Here is a 23195-nt window from a genome sequence, read left to right as displayed (position 1 = left end):
GTGTGTGTGTGTGTGTGTGTGTGTGTGTGCGCGTGTGTGTGTGTGTGCGCGTGCTATTGAGAAAAGGGATGGTGCACACTTCAGTTTCAATGGTCATTTAATAAACTTTCAGGACAAAGGGGGGGGGTGGTGCGCACCCCTGCCCCCCCTCTGGATCCGCCTATGAGTTACATGCATTTCATTGGTTTCGCACTCCACTATAGTACACACACATATATAAAGGGCAAGTGGTCCGTGAAGGCGGTGATCTTAGGCCCTGCGTGGATACCATCAGAAATTGCCACCAGCCAAACATCGTCTAAAATGGTAGAGTGAGTGAGTGAATCGGGTTTTACGCGGCTTTTAGCAATATTCTAACAATATCATGGCGGGGTACAGAAATGGGCTTCACACGTTTGTCGAGTAACACAACAGAAGGACCCCGGTTGTCCTCACTATATATATGGAACGGTTTGTTCTACCTCCATGAATATAAAGTACAGTTTGAACCTGATCTATAATAGTTAAAGCACAGGGGCATTCATCTTTCTAAGTGCTTTGTCTAATACATCCGCTTCATGACGAACTGCTTCATCTAAATTTGAAATATCGTTGTCTGTTTAAATTAACTGTATTTTTGCATGGTACACTTGAAGTATTTGTACACTAATGTATACTCATGCCAATAATGGTTGTCACCCCCCTCCCCACCCTAACCCCACACACACCTCACACCCCCAGCCAACACCCTCTCCAATTAAAAAAATTGAAGGGGGTGACAACCATTATTGGCATGAGTATATTTCTGTAAGTCATATTTATATAATATAAGAGAATTCATATAAAAACATAATTCACGCTTATCCTTCCTTGTAGCGCTCGGGGTACCAACAGCAGGATCCCTCGGAATAGGTGTTCGGCATTCTGTGGGATATCTGCCGGCTCTATTACACCGCTGTACCTAATGTAGGGTTGAGGTGGGTTGAGCGCCGCTTTGAACAGGAAGCATCATGGCCAGTTCGTCAGCTTGTGGACGTGAAAACCGAAGTGACTCGATCTCAGACGCTTACCACTTGGGTGAAACCAACACGTACAGGCATGGTGCTAAGAAACCTAACAACCTAAACAAGACTAATATGGGATTCGAACCCACAGATTTCTTCCTCGCCGAAGTGATACTAATTTAGAAAATAAGCTGGATAAACACGTCTTTGGTAGTCTCATTAGCCTCGCTCCATACTATGCTTACCCCAACAGAGTTTAGTGAGTATGGTTTGTGGCCACAATCAACAATATTCCATCAGCTGGACACTAGGCTACAACACCATCCGAATCATCCGTGATACTGATAGGAAGGACAGTCGAGGATGTGCATTTCAGTGAATGTATTGCAACGAGTACGATATAAACACATAAGTAAAAAATTCGAAGAAATGCATTTTGTTTGAAAACTAATGGATGATTCTTTAAATTGCATCCTGATGTGACGTGACATGCTCAATCTTAAATATTGTGCTTACTTTTATCATATTTTTTGCGTGTAGTGATGTGGAGTTCACTGTGTGATGTGGTGAAGGAATGGCGTCCTCGTTTCTTCATACAGTGTTGATGGGATGGCGTCCTCGTTTCTTCATACAGTGTTGATAGGATGGCGTCCTCCTTTCTTCATACAGTGTTGATGGGATGGAGGCCTCGTTTCTTCATACAGTGTTGATGGGATGGCGTCCTCGTTTCTTCATACAGTGTTGATGGGATCGGGTCCTCGTTTCTTCATACAGTGATGATGGGATGGCGTCCTCGTTTCTTCATACAGTGTTGATGGAATGGCGTCCTCCTTTCTTCATACAGTGTTGATGGGATGGAGGCCTCGTTTCTTCATACAGTGTTGATGGGATGGGGTCCTCGTTTCTTCATACAGTGTTGATGGGATGGGGTCCTCGTTTCTTCATACAGTGTTGATGGGATGGGGTCCTCGTTTCTTCATACAGTGTTGATGGGATGGGGTCCTCGTATCTTCATACAGTGTTGATGGGATCGGGTCCTCGTTTCTTCATACAGTGTTGATGGGATGGCGTCCTCGTTTCTTCATACAGTGATGGGATGTCCTCGTTTCTTCATACAGTGGGATGGCGTCCTCGTTTCTTCATACAGTGTTGATGGAATGGCGTCCTCGTTTCTTCATACAGTGTTGATGGGATGGCGTCCTCGTTTCTTCATACAGTGTTGATGGGATGGCGTCCTCGTTTCTTCATACAGTGTTGATGGGATGGCGTCCTCGTTTCTTCATACAGTGTTGATGGGATGGGGTCCTCGTTTCTTAATACAGTGTTGATGGGATGGGGTCCTCGTTTCTTCATACAGTGTTGATGGGATGGCGTCCTCGTTTCTTCATACAGTGTTGATGGGATGGGGTCCTCGTTTCTTCATACAGTGTTGATGGGATGGCGTCCTCGTTTCTTCATACAGTGTTGATGGGATGACGTCCTCGTTTCTTCATACAGTGTTGATGGGATGGCGTCCTCGTTTCTTCATACAGTGATGATGGGATGGCGTCCTCCTTTCTTCATACAGTGTTGATGGGATGGGGTCCTCCTTTCTTGATTTTATTTCCTTGCCAGTCGAAGACATTGAAGAGTGAGTTATATGATACGGAGCTGTACAGGTAATTATCCATAATGTTATTTGACAAGCCATAACGCGGTCCACGGACATTTTTTGGCATTTTACATATCATATATGGTCTGAATATGAACGAGTAGTATTGACAGGCATTGTGAATGTGCTGGATCACGGTCGACGCCGCCAAATATATATGCATGGGGTTCAAACATTGTACACAACCCGGAGTCAAACATCTCAAACCCGGAAAATGTCAAACCCGGGACGTCGGCAGTATCAACGAAAGACGCATGTTTAACCCCTCTTACACTCCTGGTCGCAAGGTGTAATGTGAAACGGCGTCATGGCAGCGTCAGCATAAGCTCACGTCATATGTCGAAAGGACGTTTTTAACTCTTAGCTGTCCCACTGATTACACCCAAAGGGCTGTACGCATTTCATATACCACATACAATGTATACATTGTATATTTGAACTGAAACGCGCCATATATGCCAATAACTTGTCGCATTGACGCCTGTTGACTGATATCAAATTGGGCAACCGTGTTAGGAAGACAGTGACTGTTGTATATACGTAGATATGTTACGGTTGTAGATACAGTGTTCGTGATACAAACAGCCTGAGTGACGGGGCATTATGGTTGGTGTCAGATTGCGGGTATAGTACTTATACAGATTGAGGTTAGGTACATGTCTTTACATAGGTCCGGCCTATGGACAAACATTAAACTTCGGTGTCACTTTACAGGCCTACGTCACAATACCGCCTCCATAGTCTACTGGACAGTGCGTCCGACAGGAAGGTGGAAGGTTCGTGCGTCGATTCCAAAAGTCGTTAAGACATTCGTGTTGTTCATTACATGCAGATCTTTTTCTTGTTTATTTATCAGAGAGTAAAGCTTGCAATTGTGGTGCTCCGGTGGAAGATGCTAACCATTTCTTTTTAAGATGTCCAACATTTGTCAGGTGCCGTTTTGATCTGGAGCAAGACTTTGAACTATCAAAAGTTCACTCAGACATTGATACCATTCTTTACAGAAACCCTGCTCTGCCAAATAATATTAATGAAAATATTTTGGTCATGTGCATAAATACATTGTACGAAGTAAGCGCTTCGATTAATGGATGATATGTCTTAATAATAATATGTCCATTCATCATTGTTCATGTTTCTGAGGGCGGCGGGGTAGCCTAGTGGTTAAAGCGTTGGCTCGTCACGCCGAAGACCCGGGTTCGAATCCCCACATGGGTACAATGTGTGAAGCCCATTTCTGGTGTCCCCCGCCCTGATGTTGCTGGAATATTGCTAAAAGCGGCGTAAAACCAAACTCAGTCAGTCAGTCAGTCATGTTTCTGATGGGAGCAGGCGGTAATAAGTTACATAACTTGTGCCCAATCCCTTTCAACATTGAATAAAATATGTTCAAACAAACCAAAAGACGTCAGAAGATGGTACTTGTTACCAAGTCTGGCTCTCGGCATGAAGGGGATACAACAAGAGCTGGTTGACACGGAGGGCGTCAGCTGTGTCCGATTCGGTCATCCATGTTAGAAAGCGACCTGCTATCTCAGTGGACACTATAATGCCGACGTATGTCCGCACTTGAAAGCGCACACGTAAACATCGGGGTTAAAAGTGTCTTCACCAAACCGTTCATGTCGTGAAGGGAGACAAAGGGGATTGGGTGGTCAGGCCCGCTGATTTGGTTAATGCATGTCGAGTTGTATAGATCGATGCTCATGATGCCAGTCACTTGACTGCCTTTGTCCAAACTCGATTATTTATAGCTGGACTATTGAGTGTTGAGTTAAACTACACAATCCACGCACTGTATACATAAGTTCAACAATCTTGAACGCGACCTGAAACACAATTTCACCTGACCTATGTAGTTATGGCACTTAACTAACACTCATGAACCACTTGTCGTGAGTTCGAATCCATTTTCGTGGGGTGGTCAGCTTTATCTTTCACTGAACCTAGACATCAATATCCAATGTCTATATGATCTGTGTCTGGGTCTTTTCTTCTACACTACCCGTAAAGATCCGAGCTAGAACTGATCTTCGGCAACCCATGCTTGCATTAAGAGGCGACTAACGGCATCGGGTGGTCAGGCTCGCTGACATGGTTGACACATGTTATCGTATCCCAGATAAATGCTCATGCTGTTGATCACTGGATTGTCTGGTCCAGATTCGATTATTTACAGGCTGCCACCATATTGCTGGAATATTGCCACGTGCGGCGAGTCACTCACTCACTCACTCCAACACCAAACTGAAATATCGTGTTATAACTGACATACTGTTCTAAGCAGCTTTCAACCGAAAACATCTTACATGTTGCATACGATATTCATTTCTGACATGCATCCTTATGTGCGATTAAAGTACAGAAATAATCGAAATGAAGTCCCTGCTGTTGATCGGGCAACGCCGCGGGAAATAAAATTGATATTTGGTTCCACTTAGTACAAAATCCCGAACAATTGTATTGTTATGTAGTAAACTGTCAGCACAGATACAGCTAATCAAGTGCAGCGTATATTTGTTCAGCATGAAAACCTTTTATCGTCTGATTGTCAAGGTCTTCAGAAACAGTCATAAATGCTTAGTTTACAAATAATGACAATATGACACTAATATTTATGAACAGACAATAACCAGGTGATCAATTTGAAAAAACCCCAAACCAACAAGTATTTCTCGGTATTCTGCATATACCATCTTATATTTTGCATAGACTGTATGGCGCTCCTGACTGGAGATCGGAAACTCCGGGCTCCGCGTCCCTTTTCACATCACATTGCCAAACAGTGCGCGTGTACACTGTACTTCCGTTATGTCTCCGCGTTTCTGTGGGAGAAGGTCCGATGTGATGGAAGGCCTTGGTCGTTCTTTTGCATTTGCATGGTGTTGAGAATCAAAGATAATTAACAGGGAGAATCTGCAGGGTACGATCCATACAGCGTTTGTAGCGCAATGACACTTAGTGTCGTAACGTTACGAACGCTTTGTGGCTACATTTAAGACTCGATATGTTTCATGTGTTGATATTGTGGCTATACATGCTGCTTAAAAACGCGGTCATCAGTTTCATTTAATAGCTTCAGACGAATTAAACACAGCTGTAAAAGGATCGTTCGAATGTTTATGGGTTTTTTAAATTCCGTAAATCTATTTGCTAGGTGTCCTGTTCCCTTGGTACCGACTCTCCTTATATACAATGTAGTTCAGTTTGGCTTTAATTGCTTGGTACATATCTGGTTGTTCCACTAATTGCATGTGTTCAGTTCATATTAAACGTTGTCTCACACTTCAGCGTTTGTTGATTTATCAATAACAGGTTAATGAGGAGTATCATTCATTGTTGACCCATTCTTTGCGATTCATCACTACTCCATTCACTCACTATCCAACAAAATAGTGCAATTTGGTAATATTTTATGAGCGCTTCACTGGTTTAAATTTCACCAACATCAACACCTTTAAACAGCCATACGGTTTTTATCAGTGTGCAGGTATAATCTGAGCAGATGATTTGGATTAAGTTTTCATTAAGTAAAGTAAATATTTTACTTAACCAAAAATTGAAACAAATTCAAAGCTGGACTATAAGAACTTATTTTCAGTAATCAGTTTCTAAAATCACAAATGTTACTGTAAATGAGTGAGTGTTGATTAATTTTCTTTGCGCAATGACATCTATCATAAAACTGTAAACTACCAGTGAAGATCTGGGTTAGAATTGGTCTTCAGCAACCCATGCTTGCAGTAAGAGGTGGATTGGGTGGCCAGACTCGTTGACTTGGTTGACACACTTATACCAACTGCGTAAATTGATGCTCATGCTGTTGATCACTGGATTGCCTGGTCCAGACTCGATTATGTACAGACCGCCGCCATATAGCTGAGAATATTGCCAAGTGCGGTGTTAAACAACAAACCAACCAACTGAAACTGGAAATAGCTTGTCAACAAATCTGTATCATAAAAATGCAGATTTAGCTTTGCTATTACATTATCTGGTTATGAAAATGTGTCCATTGTATATCTGATATCATACTTGTAGTGATGAGTCTGCAGTATCATCTAATTTATTAATGTTATTCAGAAGTCCATTCAGTAATTCATAGGATAAAATATATGCATTTGACATTCTTTCATTTGCATAAACATTCAAGTGAGGTATTGTATTCCTCATACCATCAGGAGTTTGAGTGCTGTTATTGTCACATAATGTGCAGTCCATGCCTGAGTCAATATGGTTTAAACAGTTTGAACCCGTGAAGATCCGGGTTAGAATTGATCTTCAGTAACCCATGCTTGTTGTAAGAGGCGACTAACTGGATTGGGTGTTCCGCCTCGCTGACTTTGTTGACATATGTCATTGTATCCCAATTGCATAGATCGATGCTCAGGCTTTAGATCACTGGATTGTCTGGTCCAGACTCGATTATTTTTAATCCACCGCCATATAGTGATGGCCCACAGGATGGAAACCATTATGAAATGATTCAGTGTGATTGCCACTCCAAGAATGAGTCTTGGTTTTACACATGAACTGAATATGATGAACAAGTTTGTTTTCAAATTGCTAAATATATTTGACAACCAGTGTTCTTTTGGTAGTATGACACATTACACACAACAGTAACTGGTGATGGACTTGCATCGGTCAAACAAGCCAGTTAGGGATGTCTACCTTCAACAGAAGCTAGTCCTGGCCTTGTATCGGTCAAACAAGCCAGTTAGGAATGTCTACCTTCAACAGAAGCTAGTCCTGGCCTTGTATCGGTCAAACAAGCCAGTTAGGAATGTCTACCCACAACAGAAGCTAGTCCTGGCCTTTTATCGGTCAAACAAGCCAGTTAGGGATGTCTACCCACAACAGAAGCTAGTCCTGGCCTTGTATCGGTCAAACAAGCCAGTTAGGGATGTCTACCCACAACAGAAGCTAGTTCTGGCCTTGTATCGGTCAAACAAGCCAGTTAGGGATGTCTACCCACAACAGAAGCTAGTTCTGGACCTTGTATCGGTCAAACAAGCCAGTTAGGGATGTCTACCCACAACAGAAGCTAGTTGTGGCCTTGTATCGGTCAAACAAGTTAAGAAAGTCTACTTGATATGTGTGTTTCATGTGTCAATATAGTGTCTGTACATGCTGCTTAAAATCGTGATCATTATAGTCATCATGTTCAGGTAATGTGTTCACATGGCAGCATGACACTGACAGAAGCTGGTCATGGCCTTGCATCAGTTAAACAACCCAGTAAGGAATGCAGTATTCCCACACATATCAGTAAACAGCCATAGTCAAAAGTTGGTCTGTCAAACTGGCAGGAAATGACATGATGGTCACATACAACTATGGCTCACCAAGACTTTGTACCGCCAATCCAAGAACTAAACAATCCTATTACTAGGGAACAATGGCCTTGTTTTGCAACTCATCATTATCTATTTGACTGACTGACTGACTGAGTTTGGTTTTACGCCGCTTTTAGCAATATTCCAGCAATATCACGGCGGGGGACACCAGAAATGGGCTTCACTCATTGTACCCATGTGGGGATTCGAACCCGGGTCTTCGGCGTGACGAGCCAACGCTTCAACCACTAGACTACCCCACCACCGCCCCTCATTATCTATTTAACAGGATATTACGGATCGATGGTGAATCTCTCCATGTAAGACCTTCTGAATAAAGACACAAGACAATGTTTCATTGAATCAGTGATTTATGATTTATATACAAAATATTTTTACAAACTGTCACAAGAAATGAAGAAAATCTTGGGATGAGACTTGAAACAGTTGAAAGTGGCATAAACAAAATGACATTTTCTCTACAATTTGTTTTCTAACAGATACATGAAACTTCAGGTCACTGCAGCTCACAGGGGAATCCATATAATATATCTCATACATTAAATATCAAAAATATCATTTGAGTACACCCCACATAGATTTTATGTATCAAGCATTTGAAATGTAAACATCATGAACAAATGTTTACGCAGGAAGGCTGTGCAGACAAGATGTAAAAACCAACAATTATGCATTTTGAGATTGGTTTGAAGTTAACCCACAGCTCTCATTTTTTATGACAAATATTTTCATTGTCGTCAACTTCATAGCACTTTCAGATCATGAAAACAAATCTGTTGAGGAAAACATTTCATAATAACTATAATCTTTGACACGGGGCATCTTTTGGGTAAATGACAGAATGCATGAGAGACCGTGGTATCTTAACCCCAGTTATTTGGCCCGAGTGAGCTAGCAGCACATTTATGTTGATGCAGGAATAAAAAACTACAGACTTTACAGCTCCATTCCAATTAACATGGTCCAACCCTACCAGACACACAAAGGAAACAGCAACACTGCTGGTTGGGTAAAGCTAAGAACAGTTCCCAGGGAACTGACCGATTGAAATAGTGTACTAGTGTGTGAATGTGTTGAATCAAAAAATAAAACCGGCACGGAGTGTTTTGTGTTTGGATGTGGAATAGTCATGTCAGACTGCGTACTTGTTGGTCCATTGCTTCGCTGTCTCAACATACTTGCATCTGTCATTTTTATATATTCTGGCGATCTCAGGTACAAGTGGATCATCTGGGTTGGGGTCTGTCAGCAGTGAGCAAATGGAAAGCAGGACTGAAAACAAACAACAAAAACATCAAACTTTGACATTTAGGTTAAAAGGTAGGCTGACTCATGTAATCTGACACAGTGGAAATATTGGATTACCCATGTTTATGTTTGACACGATTCACTCAGTCTGTAATCTAGTCTAGTAAGTCAGGAAACAATTAAGAGTTAACTCTCTGAATGTATCAAGCAAGAAAAGCTAACTTAGATTTGTACTTGTTAAGCTTCAAATGAGTGTTTATTGAAGGCAGATGATATAATGCCTTATTTAGTCTTCAATTAAACATAAATGCATCTGAAAACCTTTATACATATACAACTAAGTTTTTAAGTAATTACTCCTTTTGGTAGAAACACGGTTTTAAAATCCTTAATTATCCCAAAGCTACAACACCTCTTCAGCTCATTACCAAATCCAAATATTGATGCTATTAACGACTTCATCTTATCATCTTATGCATACTTGCCTTACTCTTCGAAAACAGACTGTGGAAGTCGAGATCGAAAGCTAGCTAACCTATTACTCGCGAAGGTGGTTCGATTGAAGACATCCAAAGTGACCGGACAGGTCCCGGCAGTCGATCACATGGCCATGTGGAAAAGTCATTCCTTTTGTATAGAACGAAGGTAGATGATGATAGCGGGGAGGTAGAGACATCTCGGGAGGGCTACAGACTTGATGATAAGAGGTAAGTATGTAAATATCTAAAATACTTAGATTTTACCAAATTTTTTAACTTACTCCTTATCAACTTATGCATCTTATCTGACAAACTGGAAGGAGGGCCGCTCTAACCACTGTTCGCCCAACTTGACCAGTAGATTAGACGCATGGAATAGTGAATGCTTGGGGGTCTGCAAGCAAAACAAGGACCAATAAAGTGACACGAACAAAGGAAACAATAGGTAAGGTGTGATCACGATTGTCCTCATATGTAGTTCACAACCCACCCAAGGGAGGGAACAACATCTCTTACCTTAGTGTGGCGAAGGCAGAGTTAGTAGCACCGGAGGCGGAAATGTATATCAGTCAATATTTTCCCAAAACAGTGAAAGGGCATCTACTGCCCAAGTGGCTGGATCCGGGACTGGAGATACATAGACCGGAAGTTGATTGTTCTGGTTCATGGTGAACAGGTCTAACATTTGCCTGTACTGGGACTGGCAAAGGAGAACGAAAGCAAACGGATGAAGCATGGTTTGCCGGCTCTTGAGAGAGTGTCCGCCAGAACTTTCTTGTAACCGGGAATGTTACGTGCTTGTACTGCCATCTGAGCCCGATCCAGGATCGAATGCCTGTTCAAGAAGGCGTTGAGAGCCAAACGTCCCTTGATTGAGTATTAACCAAATCACTATCGCATTGTCAGAGGCAATGAGGAGGCTGGATCCTAAGAGGTGATTCTTCCAATGAGTCACCGAGAGGATCACTGCTTCTAGGCTGTTCATATGCCAATCTTGTTGTTCTTCTGACCACAGCCCCAGTACTGTGTGGGTGCTCAGATGTGCCCCCCAGCCCTGCATTGAGGCGTCACTCAGAGACTCCTTCGCAAACTTTCAACCGTTGAGTCCACCAGCGTAGGTACTGAAGTAACGGCAGGGGAATTCTGGTCCTGAGATCATCTGCTTTGATGAACGGTTTCAGAAACCTTTGGATAGGTCGGAGCATGAGCCTTCCCCTGACAGTGAGGTCTTGTGCCAATGTCAACAGTCCTAACATGGACTGCCAATCTCTCTATTTGGGGCCTGGGACAGACCCCTGTGGATGCAAGCCAATATCTTCACCCATCTGGGGGCAAGAGAGATTCTGAGCCTGTCCTGGTTGGTGAGGAAGGGTACTCCTATGAAAGTTAATATCTGAGAAGGCTCCAGGCACGACTTCTCCCAATTTATCAACCACCCCAGTTGAAGGAACAATTGGAGAGTGTAGTCCTTCTGTCTGACAAGCTTTTGACGATCCCTGTGATACATGAGGCAGTGGTCGATATATCCCACGCAGAAGGAAATGAATTATCGGAGAGGTGATGCACGTGAACAGCCACGGTGCCAAAACAATTCCAAATGGGAGCACTCGCCATTGGAAAGGCTGGCCATTGAAGCAGAAACGGAGGTACTTCCTGTGTGGCTCGAAAATCGGGACGTGCAGGCATGCATCGTGTATATCTAGCTTGACAAGCCTATCTCCTGGTGAGATTTTAGGGCGAAGCTGGTCCAATGAAATCATTCGAAAATGAGGAGGCTCCATAAGGTATAGATCACTGAACACAGCCATATTGTGGATCATCCTCATTTTGTCAGAGTTTTTCTTGGGGATCAGGAAAATAGGCGAGTAAAACCCTGGGGTGTTGTTGGGTTCTGCACAAGTTCTATTGCCCTCTCGTCTAACAAACCATTGATGTCAGATATTTCCTGTGGTTGGGCATGGGAATACACGCTTGACTGGGGCAGGTTAGTCAGATGCAGCTTTCTTCTTAAAGGGAGCTGGTACCCTTGCTTCAGGATGTTGACAACAAAGAGTGTCTTCCAGGAATGTCCAGTTCGGCCAGAAGACTCCAGTCTCCCGCCTACAGGATGAACAGCACTTATACTGTGGCTCAATGTTGGCTGGAGGCTTGTTCCTCTTGCCAGAGTCACCAACATTGGGTCTTCCCCTGACCAGCCAGGATCTGCCTGTTCGACAGACAGAGTTTTGTTTGCTGACGTAGGAATTGGCCTTATGTGCTTGATTCGATTTGCAGATGGCTCGAAATGATTTGAGCGCTATCTCTGTCGTTGTGAATGATGAACATTCCTTGTAAATTCCCCTGATGGCGTCATTGAACAATCTTGCTGAGAATGGTTGGTGAAACAATTTCCTCGCCAACTCCGGTTCCCAAGCGCAAGCAGAGAGGAATCAAGACCGTCACACCACCGTGGTATTGGCCAGTGCTACTCTCACATGACCAACAATGTCACCAAGAACACGAGACTGCTATCTCATTATAGACATCAAATGGTCGATCCTGGAGCATTATCCTCCTCCAAATCCTTACGGATAGCTTCTGTAGCTGAGGCCATGGCTGACAAGGGACGTAACATTCTCTTCAACTCTGTGTCTATTGAAGCTAATTTGGAGTCAGGAACCCGGTATGAGGACACTGGAGTAGAGGAGAGACGCTCCAATTCCTCCTCGTGAACTGGAGCCGGGTCAGAAAAATCCAAGGAATGGATGGGATAATCCCCTTTGTGCGCTCTTGCTGCTCTTAAGCTGTGATTCAGGGACAACTTGGCAAACTACTAATCAAGAGAATTGACAAAGTCACGGATGATCTGGTGTGGTGGCAGACGAAGTTCTGGTGAATCCCAGATGGTGAGTTCCTTGTCCACCCCAGGCCTGGAAAAGGGCAAGAGTCCTGTAATCTGTCTGCCATCCAATCACAGACAGCCTCCAAACCTAAGTGAGTCTCAGTTTGAGATTGGTTCGGCTCTAGATCGTCCATATTCTCCTTATAATCTGGACGGAAATCTTTTTCTGAACAGGTTGGGCCAATAGGTGAGCTACTTCCGTTGGAGCATCTGGAACTCTTGTCATCCCATTTAGACGACCTTGAAGAGCGACCTGAGGAAGTTGAAGGGGGTGGAAGGGCCTGGAGGTCTCATCTGTGTGTGTTGATGGGGCTGGTTAAACATAGAGTGCATGAAATTATGCATGACATACGGGTTGAATCCCTGAACTGGAGGTGCGCCATAGTTTTGCGGCACACCAAAAGTTTTGGATATGGGTTGGTAACCCCCCCATTTGTTGAGGCACACCTATCTGATAAAATCCCATCTGGTAAGGTAAGGAACTCCCCTACTGAGAATTTATCTGTTGAGGTATGCCTACCCCAGGTTGTAGGCCGTACTGTTGCTGTGAGCCAGTATTAAGAGGTGTGCTCAACTGCTGGAAAGTGCCTGCACCTAAAAGTGTGCCATTGCCGGTAGGTACGCCACCGTTGAGAAGTGTGCCTTGTCCAAGAGGTACATTTTGTCCAATAAGTGTGCCCTGTCCAATAAGTGCGCCCTGTCCAATAGGTGCGATGTTGATAGGATTCATAATCGTCTGGTTAACGTTCCCCTGAGGTAAGACTGACCATACTTCGGCAGACACACATAGTGTTGTGTCCAACGGTGGTGAACCCAAAGGCTCACTAGTAGGTACGCCAGATGATCTAGGGGTAGACGAGAGAGGAGGGCGCTCCTCAATATCATTCTCAGGTTGATGACTAGAAGACATCCTCCTACGTAGCTTCTGTTGTGTAAGCCTCTTCTTTGCTGCCAGTAGGTAAGCTTTGAAGAAGTTGAAGCATAATAGATCACACTCCTAACACCTGGAGTCCCAAGTGCACTGAGAAGTGCAATTTAAACACAGAGAGTGAAGGTCCTTGTTTGACTTTAGACCTCACACAATGAGGTCATGACATAAACTGTACTAAAATAAAAGCAAAAAATTTATTAGTAATAAACGACGGGAAACCATGAACAATGAGGGATATCAGAAACAACCACACTGCTACAACGCCCCCGCCTATCTACAAACTGGTGTGATAAACCGGTTAACCGGCTCCCTCCCAACGACAGGAGGGATAACAGAGGGATATACGAGGACAATGAAAGTCCAGCCTACCCTAGTACGAACCAAAAACTAAGAAACTCAACTCGAGAAGCGAGAGAGCAGGTAAAACAAATGAGTAAAAAAGAAGAACGAGAAAACTCAACCCTGGTGAGAAATCCTCATTCAATAGTTTAGCAAACTTAAAACATACCAGGTAGTAAACAATTATTGACCACAAGGGAACAAATGCAATATAAGGCAATGACAACTACAAAAGTACAGAGATCTCAATCCGCGTCTGAATTGTGAAATGAATAATAAAGGGATGACTTTTCCATGTGGACACGTGATCGACCGCCGTGACCTTACCGGTCACTCCGGATGTCTTCAATTGAATCACCTTCGCGAGTATAGGTTAGCAAGCTTGCGATCTCGTAACTGCAGGTTAAAGTATAGGAGATACGATAGGAGTAGCGCTGTGATTGCTTTGTGAAACACAGCCCTGAGCAATAGACATAGCTTTCTTAGTGCATAGGTGGTCATAAATATCATGGAGTCCAACACTGACTGATTATTTCCATACAGAGAATGTGACGACATTCTCAAGATCTCATAGCCACACACAAAAATGTCTCCAACTGTAATTCTAAAGCATATGGCAGGGTTTTACGCAACGCAGAAATGTGTGTCCAATATGAGCAAATGTATAGATTGGACGCAGAAAAAAACATATACTGTGTCCCTTGGACGAACAATAATATTTACTGTTCAACATGCATGACAAGAAACAAAGTTTTTGTAATAACAGTAATCATTAATCCTCACAGTACAGTCTGCTACATCATGTCATTACTTTACAGGACTCTCATATTTCACGTAACTACTAGTGGTGGTCCGATTAATTGAAACAATCGAAGATTGGTCGCAATGACTAAATGACCAAGCAATCGATCATGTTTTCTCATAATCGAACACAAACGATTTTGGCACACATTAACAACATTTTTCACAAGGTTGGTTTTGTCTGATACATTTCATAAGTACTACAAGCTCGTTCCTTGACATGATAGAATTTATCTTAAACATTCCAGGAAATTTATGTTCCTAACATACTAGTTATCCTTTTAGATGTGAAATTTGTAAATGCATTTTGTGCAATTTGCAAAAAAACGAAAGAACTACATGTTTTTTTCTATATTTTTTGTGCATTAACCAGGAGAATTTGATAAATTGTGCTAACCAATTTTTTGCGATGATTGACTGGTTGTAATGAACCAATCGTCAATTGTGAGATTTTAACCAATTCCCAACCCTAGTAAGTACCCTTGAAATAAGCAAGTGGGGGTCCTATGGACCCCTAAATTTATTGGTCAAGGTAAAACCCTATTATGGGATCAAATGAGATAAGCTTTGCTGTACAACCCTTGACCTTTGATCTACTTGTGTACCAGCCTAGCCTGCAGATATTATCCTGTAGACCTCTGTGTTGACATTTAACTCAGATTATCATTACACATAACAACATTCATCCACCTAAGTGGCTTGCAACTCCATTGTTCAACTCCATTGTTCAACTCCATTGTTCAACTCCATTGTTCAACTTCATTGTCAGCGGGCCAGCCTATATGGGCATCAGTGTCACAACATTTGATATGATGTCATTTGCTTGTGACACTGCAAATGAACTTCACATTTGAGGTACCACAAAGAACTTGCTGGTATATAAGGCAGATCTGATCTCACAAACATGTTTCCCCCAAAAATAATATATCTCCAACAAGTAGCTTTTTCTTATAGGTGTCATTTGTGTGGTGTATGGAGTTTTGCCACCAGTGTGGTGAGTGGGTTCTTCTCACTAGCATCGTGAGTGGGTTCTTAGTGTGGTCGTTGAGCATTTAGTCTTTGGGGTTTTGTCACTAGCATTTTCTATGGGTTGTTTTCACTAGTGTTTTCTATGGGGTTTTGTCACTAGCACAGTCTGTGAGTTTTTTTGTCTATGAGTTTTAGTCAGTAGCGTTGTCTATCGGTTTTTGTCACTAATGTGGTGTGTGATTTTTTTGTTGGTAGGGTGGTCTATAGGAGTTTGTCACTACTGTGGTGTGTGGGTTTTTGTCACTCGTGTGGTCTATGGGGTTTTGTCACTAATGTGGTGTGTGGGTTTAAGTCACTCGTGAGGTTTATGGGTTTTTGTCACTAGCATAGTCTGTAGGGTTTTGTCACTAGTATGGTGTGTTGGTTTTTTGTCACTAGCGTTGTCTATAGGGTTTTGTCACTGACTGACTGACTGAGTTTGGTTTTATGCCGCTTTTAGCAATATTCCAGCAACATCACGGCTGGGGACACCAGAAATGGGCTTCACACATTGTGCCCATGTGGGAATTCGAGGTTTTGTCACTAGTGTGGTGTATCTGTTTTTGTCACTAGCATGGTCTATGGGTTTTGCCACTAGCGTGGCCTTGTGTTTTTGTCACTAGAGTGGTCTTAGAGGCTTTGTCACTAGCATGGTATACGTTTTTTGTCACTGTCTTTGTGTATGGTTTGTGTCACTAATGTTGTCTATAGCTTTTGTGACTGGCGTCGTGTATGGGGTTTTGTCACTAGTGTGCTATGTGGGCCCATATGAGCTGAACATTCCATGCAACCCTCAACCATTGATTTCCAAGTGTACTAACCCACTCAGCTTGAAATCTTTCACACTCCTCCTAACATATGTATCAAACTCATCACGACGTGTTCACGAGCACCAGTTTCGGTAAAATATGTTCATGTATTATACAGGCTATTGCAAAACTGTCTCAGTTCTAATTTTCTGTCCACTTACCTTTGGAGATTGTGAGAGCTGGTGACCATTGTGTTCTCAGAATGTCCAGGCAGATGCTGCCATTGCTGTTGATGTTTGGGTGGTAGATTCGCGTAGTGAACGCAACCTACAAAACCGTTCAAAGAAATTACAGCAAGCATCCAGTAGTTGGAAGAGCTTGTAAAAAAACCCATCTAAACAATGACTTTCAAAATTGACAAACACTATCACAGTTACATTGCATTAAAGTGTGTTTACTTAGGATCAAAACTGCATGTTATTTGATAAAGTAAAGGTTTACTCATTTTAAAAGCAAAGGTTTATTCGATGTGCATGTTTATGTAGCATGCCAGGGGCACAGATGAAGATGTTTAAATTGAAGCAATTCCCCGTTTCATTACTACAGACCAGAATCTTAGATTCACCTTGATTATGTAGCTCAGGTTTGCCAGCACAATGTCATATTATCAGTATCACATTTAACTTTTCTCTCAAATTTAGATGGCATGTGATATGACTGACTTTGTACAGAATGGCACTGTTTACCTTTGGAGGTTTGAAGGGGTAATCTGTTGGAAAATGTATAGTCAGGAAAAAAACACCGTTCTGATAAGGGCTGTCAGGCTGCAAACACACAAAAGACAAATGACATTCTGGTACAAACATTTTATTACAAACATATTCCACAATCAGTAAAGTATTCCAAAGGTTGAAATAGTACACCTTCTTCCTTCTTACAAATGAAACATACGTTATATTTGGGATTACACTTTCTTACTAAAGTAGATTCTAGTTCTTTTGTTGTGTTTACTAAGAAAGTGTAATCCTAAATATGATGTATGTTACACGTGACCACTTTCTAAATGGCATTGTGTAATCAGAGCTTTCGGATGTGGGAGCCATGCCAATTTACACTTATCAGAGGGTTACACAAAGTCCGCAGTCTAGACTACCAGTTGTCCGATATACATTTTTGTGGAAGTTGCGGTGGCTGAGCGGGTTAGGTGGCTGACTTTGTGTGCTGGCGATTAGGTGCCTGACTCCCAGATGGGACTCAACCCAACAAAAGTACTAGAAACTAAGAAAGTGTAATCCCAAATGGCATAACGTATGTTACATTTAACCACTTTATAAATGACATTGTTTAAATGAAATGAATTTTCTGAATTCCTGAAACATATTTACACATTTTCTGGTTGACATGAGGAAGCATAATGAGAAGTCTTATAATGCGCTAATCTCCACACAACAAAGCATGCCCAAAGTGCTAACACCCTGATTATTATTACCCCGGATAACCCAAGCTGCCTGTTAGGCGCTAGAAGGTTATAGTCACATGACTTTATCCCACCGGGTACCCATTTTCTGCTGGGTGAACAGAGGCAATTTTGAACAAACTCACTTGCCTAAGGTGAGACCACATGTATCACATGTGCTTCGTTGTGGGGCAGGACTGAAGTCCTAGAAACTCTCAGGAGTCAAGCTGTCAAACATGGTCACCCATCCAAGGACTGTCCGAGCTCGCCGTTGCTTAACTTCAACTGATTCATGACCTGCGCTCTGTGCACAGGACCACATGCCATAACATTATAACTAAAACATCCAAGAGACTAATGGATAAAAAGAGGATTACTCACTGGTCCCATTATTGTGGCTTGCCAATGAAATACTGAAAAAGACAGATACATCTAATCAATCTCTGCCAAAAGCTTTGAAGTCTACTTAAAGAAGCATAATTTCAGTGGATGTCATCCATAACATCCACAATAACATCTGGGCCAAATTTCTCGAAACAAACAAAGTTTGTACTCAAACAAACTGAATTAGAAATTCAACTGCATTTTTAAATTAAAACGCAGAAACAGCTTAAGTAAAATATCTACTAAACCTCAATTGTCTACTATGTTTGAGTCAAATCTCAATTTCAGTTTATGTTGGAAAATGCATTTTTCTGCATTTACTCAAATTTGAGTAAAAACGTTAGTTATGTCAAAACTCAGACCTCATCAGGACCTGGACTATTAACTTATCTTGTTTACAGGGCTAAGGTTAAGCTTACACACCTGAAAGAAATGTCACTTGACTTGGATTTAACGTTCAATACTCAATCAAAGTGGAGGAACAGCAGAAATGGGCCTCACACATTGCACCCATGTGGGAATCGAACCCTGGTCTTGATAAGTCAACGCTTTAACCACTAGGATACCCCACTGCCCCGATCCATCAAAGATGGAACATTCTTGCAAAAAATTAAACAAATACTATTGGTCTTTTTTCTTCCAATTTTCTGGTTTGGGGCTCTGGTTTGTCTAACCTGTCAACCAAACATTTCGATCACTTTGCAATAAACATGAAAAATGCTTGTATGCCATCTCGGTAAATAAAGATAATAAATAAGGAAGGAATTTGAATGAACATGAAAACTATAAACAATTTCTGGGATTACTGCAATACGGGGCATATGAGACAATACAATTTACATGCACAATTCATGTATGTATAACCATACATAGAATACATTACTGTAATTATAGTGGTGTAATTTTACTGTAAAACAAATGAATAATAAACTGTCCCGCATCCAGTTGATGCAGATTTTGTAGTATTTTCCCAGTAGAGACATAGTTCACAGTGCCCGGCATGTTTCTGTTTAAAATATCCCTTCTTTGATCTATGGAATATTAAAACTTAATTTAAGGTTGTGATTAACCTACTAAAAGGGATAATATCAACAAGAAAACTGAAACAGGCTTGACAATGTCAGGAAAAGTATGATATTGCAACCGCACTCTATCGCCACAAATCCACAAGGGACGGAAATTAACTGCAATAGATGACCAGCCCTTGCATGATTCTAATTTCAGTCTTGTTTACATAAGAAAGGTAGTGCCAAATGAAACATTTGGCAATTTAACACAGTGAATCAAAAGGAAACATAATTCACAGTGTGTGCGAGAAAATAATTACAGTGAGTTTTCGTTTTACGTCGCTTTTTTGCAATATTCCAGCAATATCAAAAGCGGGGAATACCAGAAAAGGGTTTCATCCTTTGTACCCATGTGTGAATCTAACCTGGGTCTTCGGCGTGAAGAGTGAATGCTTTAACCACTAGGCTACCTTACCCCCCCAATACTTACAGGACAAAGGGGCTCGTTGAATTATATTTTTATTAGCCCGAGTTAATTTCTACTTTACTTCAGTCTAAAGGTAAACATTAAACTACATCCCTGAAGTCAGCCTTTGTCTCTAGTTGACTGTGAAGCAGTTGTTTCTATATCACAACCATTTCTATCCTTGGTTACCATGGTTACCAGCAAAAGGAAACCATGGGCAAAAACAATACTACTACTCACAATCGTCTCCTACTGGTCCCGCTGAGCACTGGGCTGGAGGGTCACGACCCAGATCATGTAGTTCCTGTACATAAAGCAGAAATACTGTAACAGCTGGAAATACTGGGACTGGTCAATCTTCAATTACAGTAACTGTTTACATGGTGAATCTAAACCATTCACAATACCAGCAGTATGATTAAGATGTGTATATGTCAGATGATCAACAACCTATGCATGTAACTTTGGTGTCACAGAATCTCCTCTGAGGGAGTTTGCTATTTGAATCAGATCTTGACCAACCATTGAACCTGATTGAGATGCATCCATCATAGGGTCGCAAATGATCAAATTTAACAAGTAATAAATTACATGAGAAGAAATTATGGAAATTAAAATCCAACATATAATTCACTTTATGGATATTTAAAATATCAGTTTACAAAGTTATTTTAAGATTGTGTACAGATTTGTATGATTTTATGTTTTTCATTCACAATCTAAATCCTAAATGGACAGCATAACTATGCAGTTTGTGTTGCACCAAGTTTATAAGTTATCATGTTTTAATATTTTAATGAATTAGGTTAGTCTTTAGTCTTAGTCTCAATTTCAAATTCAGTTTAGAGTTTATTTACAACAGTTGACATTCATATTTACTGAGTTTTGAATTAGTTTGAATTATGTGTATTTTTGTTTTGTTTTAAATATTTTGTGTCCTGGTCGTAGTCTGTAAATTCTCCAAGTAAAGTATCGTGTCCAAGTCGGAATCATCCCAGTGAATGAATTTAGTCGTCCATGGCAATGCCAAATGTTCGTTGAAACAAATATTCCGTGCTTATGGCGACACGCATTTCGCAAATGATACACATGTTCTGCAATGTTGTGAGTTTACATGTGCAAACGAGAGATAAGGTAAAAATTAAGATTATTGTAATCAGTTTATTGGAGCTGTCCATGTAATGTTTGACTGTCAATCACAGCCGGTGAAATCCCACTGAGGGAATTAACTCTCGGTCCGGCTATTACGCAATATTGCTTACGTGGTTACCAGAGTGCTCATTTGCGAATGTCTGTGCATCTGTTGAGCATGTGTACCGGCAGCAGGAAGTTAGCAGCAGGGTGTCGATGTGTATCGGCTACATGCCAGACCGTAGGGCTGATGGTTAGTGATAAACTGTTCGGGAGGGCCATCCCTCTATTATATGGTCTCTGATTGGATAATATAGTTGCACGTTGCAGGTGGGAATAATAGAAGACGCTATCCAATCAGAGACTCGCTCTACTTTTCGGTGCGGGTCTGTAGCCTTAGATTTGTTTACTTCCGGGCATATGTCCTGACTTCGTGCTAGAATGGACGGCAAAATTATTGAATGCTTTAAATATGAATAAAATCACCAGGTTAGCGATATGCAAGGTACTTTACAGAGGTCAACAGAGTATAAATTGTGCAGTTTATTCAGCAGTCAAAGCGATGGAAGCGTTTGTCAGACCGAAACCGAGCCGCCATTTTGTTTCAATTTACTGACACACCTTTCTTATATCTTATATATATATATAGGTTATACTTATAAATATATCAGAGTCGGGCGCCTATGAAGCAGACAGATATAGAATTACTTGCTCATCACAAGATGTGGTCCGAACTGAGAGAATGTATACCTTCGGATCATATGTTTACGAACAGTAGTGTTTACTTGAACAAGTCATGTTGCATCACAAAGACATTAAAAACACTCAGATGATGACTTGTGTTCAAAATAAAGTTATCAGAGAAATATCTTTACTAACTTAGGGACATGTTACAAAAAATCGTTCGTGCGATTATCTAAAAAACATGTCTGAAAACTCTTAACAATGAGCCTTCAGTGGTATATATAAATGACAAATGAAAATTAGCTAAAATCATGAAATGGTTAGAATGCACTTTACCGGGCGCAGCCCTCGCTGCTCCCTTTACGATCCTTAGGGTTAGGGTTAGGCACCCTTTACAATCCTTAGGGTTAGGCAGCCTTTACTATCCTTGGGGTTAGGCAGCCTTTACGATCCTTGGGGTTAGGCAGCCTTTACTATCCTTGGGGTTAGGCACCCTTTACGATCCTTAGGGTTAGGGTTAGGCACCCTTTACGATCCTTAGGGTTAGGCAGCCTTTACTATCCTTGGGGTTAGGCATCCTTTACGATCCTCAGGGTTAGGGAACCCCAGCAGGGCTAATTAGTCTGAAAAAGTGCGCCCGGTAAAGTGCAGTACTCCCCATGAAATTGTCGTTATGACGTTTCTCTTTGTGCAGGTATGTGTATGTGTGAATGTGTGTGAGAGACAATGAATGAGCATGTGCATGTCATAGCAGGATTGAAACTTACATCGCTAAGAAGTACAAACACAATAGCATCCCAACACACGTGTCCCCAGCGTAGTATCCCCTTTATAACATGTACAATGGCAGTGGGGAATATTCTGGTACGAAGATATGATTATCTTACTCCTCCCACGGTAATAAATAACCGTTTTCTGTCTTTTCGGGCTACCCGTAGTTTGTGAAATTGAAACTGTCAGCCGGTGGTGGCGGCGATTTCAGGGGGAGAAATAAAGACCGGCTTTATTTGTTTATTTTCAGAAATGATTGTACATAGAATGACAAATTCACGAATTCAAACCTTGGTCAACCAATGAATAGATTCATCGTGACTACCCCTCCTAAATGACGACAAATTCCAATAACTGAGCAAGTGTTCACAGTACCTTAGTAAGCTAATGTCCCTAAACAGGATATAATGGAATTTGCTTCCTAGTTCGTTTATGTGGCTTTTTACACATAAAATTCAACACACGTGACGTACATTCATTTAAGACGATGAAATCTCACCTTATTTATTCTTTTCAAAGCCATGATTATGATAAAATTTCAACGAAATGTAAGTGTGTTTCTTTCCACAATCCAATATGGTGTCTGCGCATGCGTAGATAGCATGAGTGGTTACCTCCCTTGTAGTTGACAATTGAGTCACGATAACGTCACGGTCTATTGACATTAGATCTATTGCGTAGTGAGTATCTATTCAAGATTCTATTTTTGAGTCATAGATCTACACATAATATATAGGAGTGACTCCAAATGACGTAAGCCTTTGTAATACACATCTGCAAAATATACAGTCTAATTTTAAAAATATTATTAATTATTAACAATTAATATTAATGTACGTGGTGCGTGTGTCACCAGCTATTCCGGA

At 41.5% G+C, this 23195-nt stretch overlaps 1 protein-coding gene across 1 annotated transcript; it reads right to left on the bottom strand.

The window, feature by feature from the left end:
* Positions 1 to 8953: 8953 nt before the first annotated feature.
* Positions 8954 to 22954, bottom strand: LOC124270604 (ubiquitin-conjugating enzyme E2-17 kDa-like). The gene is made up of 6 exons (XM_046705619.1): positions 22829 to 22954; positions 19984 to 20047; positions 18268 to 18299; positions 17177 to 17254; positions 16652 to 16757; positions 8954 to 9266 (listed from the first exon to the last, which is right to left on the bottom strand). The coding sequence occupies exons 1-6, from the start codon at positions 22850 to 22852 to the stop codon at positions 9127 to 9129; spliced, it is 444 nt and encodes a 147-aa protein (XP_046561575.1). The 5' UTR covers positions 22853 to 22954; the 3' UTR covers positions 8954 to 9126.
* Positions 22955 to 23195: the final 241 nt, after the last annotated feature.

This window comes from Haliotis rubra, unplaced genomic scaffold, assembly GCF_003918875.1.
Source record: "Haliotis rubra isolate DU_JTF1 unplaced genomic scaffold, ASM391887v1 Scf153, whole genome shotgun sequence".
NCBI classification, from domain to species: domain Eukaryota; kingdom Metazoa; phylum Mollusca; class Gastropoda; order Lepetellida; family Haliotidae; genus Haliotis; species Haliotis rubra.
Note: the sequence above shows the minus strand (reverse complement) of the source record. Positions and strands in the feature narration are given on the sequence as shown.

Excerpts from the sequence above, each read along its gene's own strand:
- LOC124270604 (XM_046705619.1), bottom strand. The coding sequence starts at position 22,852 with ATGGCTTTGAAAAGAATAAATAAG. Across the intron at positions 20,048-22,828 it reads CTTTGAAAAGAATAAATAAG|GAACTACATGATCTGGGTCG; the intron begins GTGAGATTTCAT and ends CTTTATGTACAG. Across the intron at positions 9,267-16,651 it reads AGCTCTCACAATCTCCAAAG|TCCTGCTTTCCATTTGCTCA; the intron begins GTAAGTGGACAG and ends GTTTGTTTTCAG.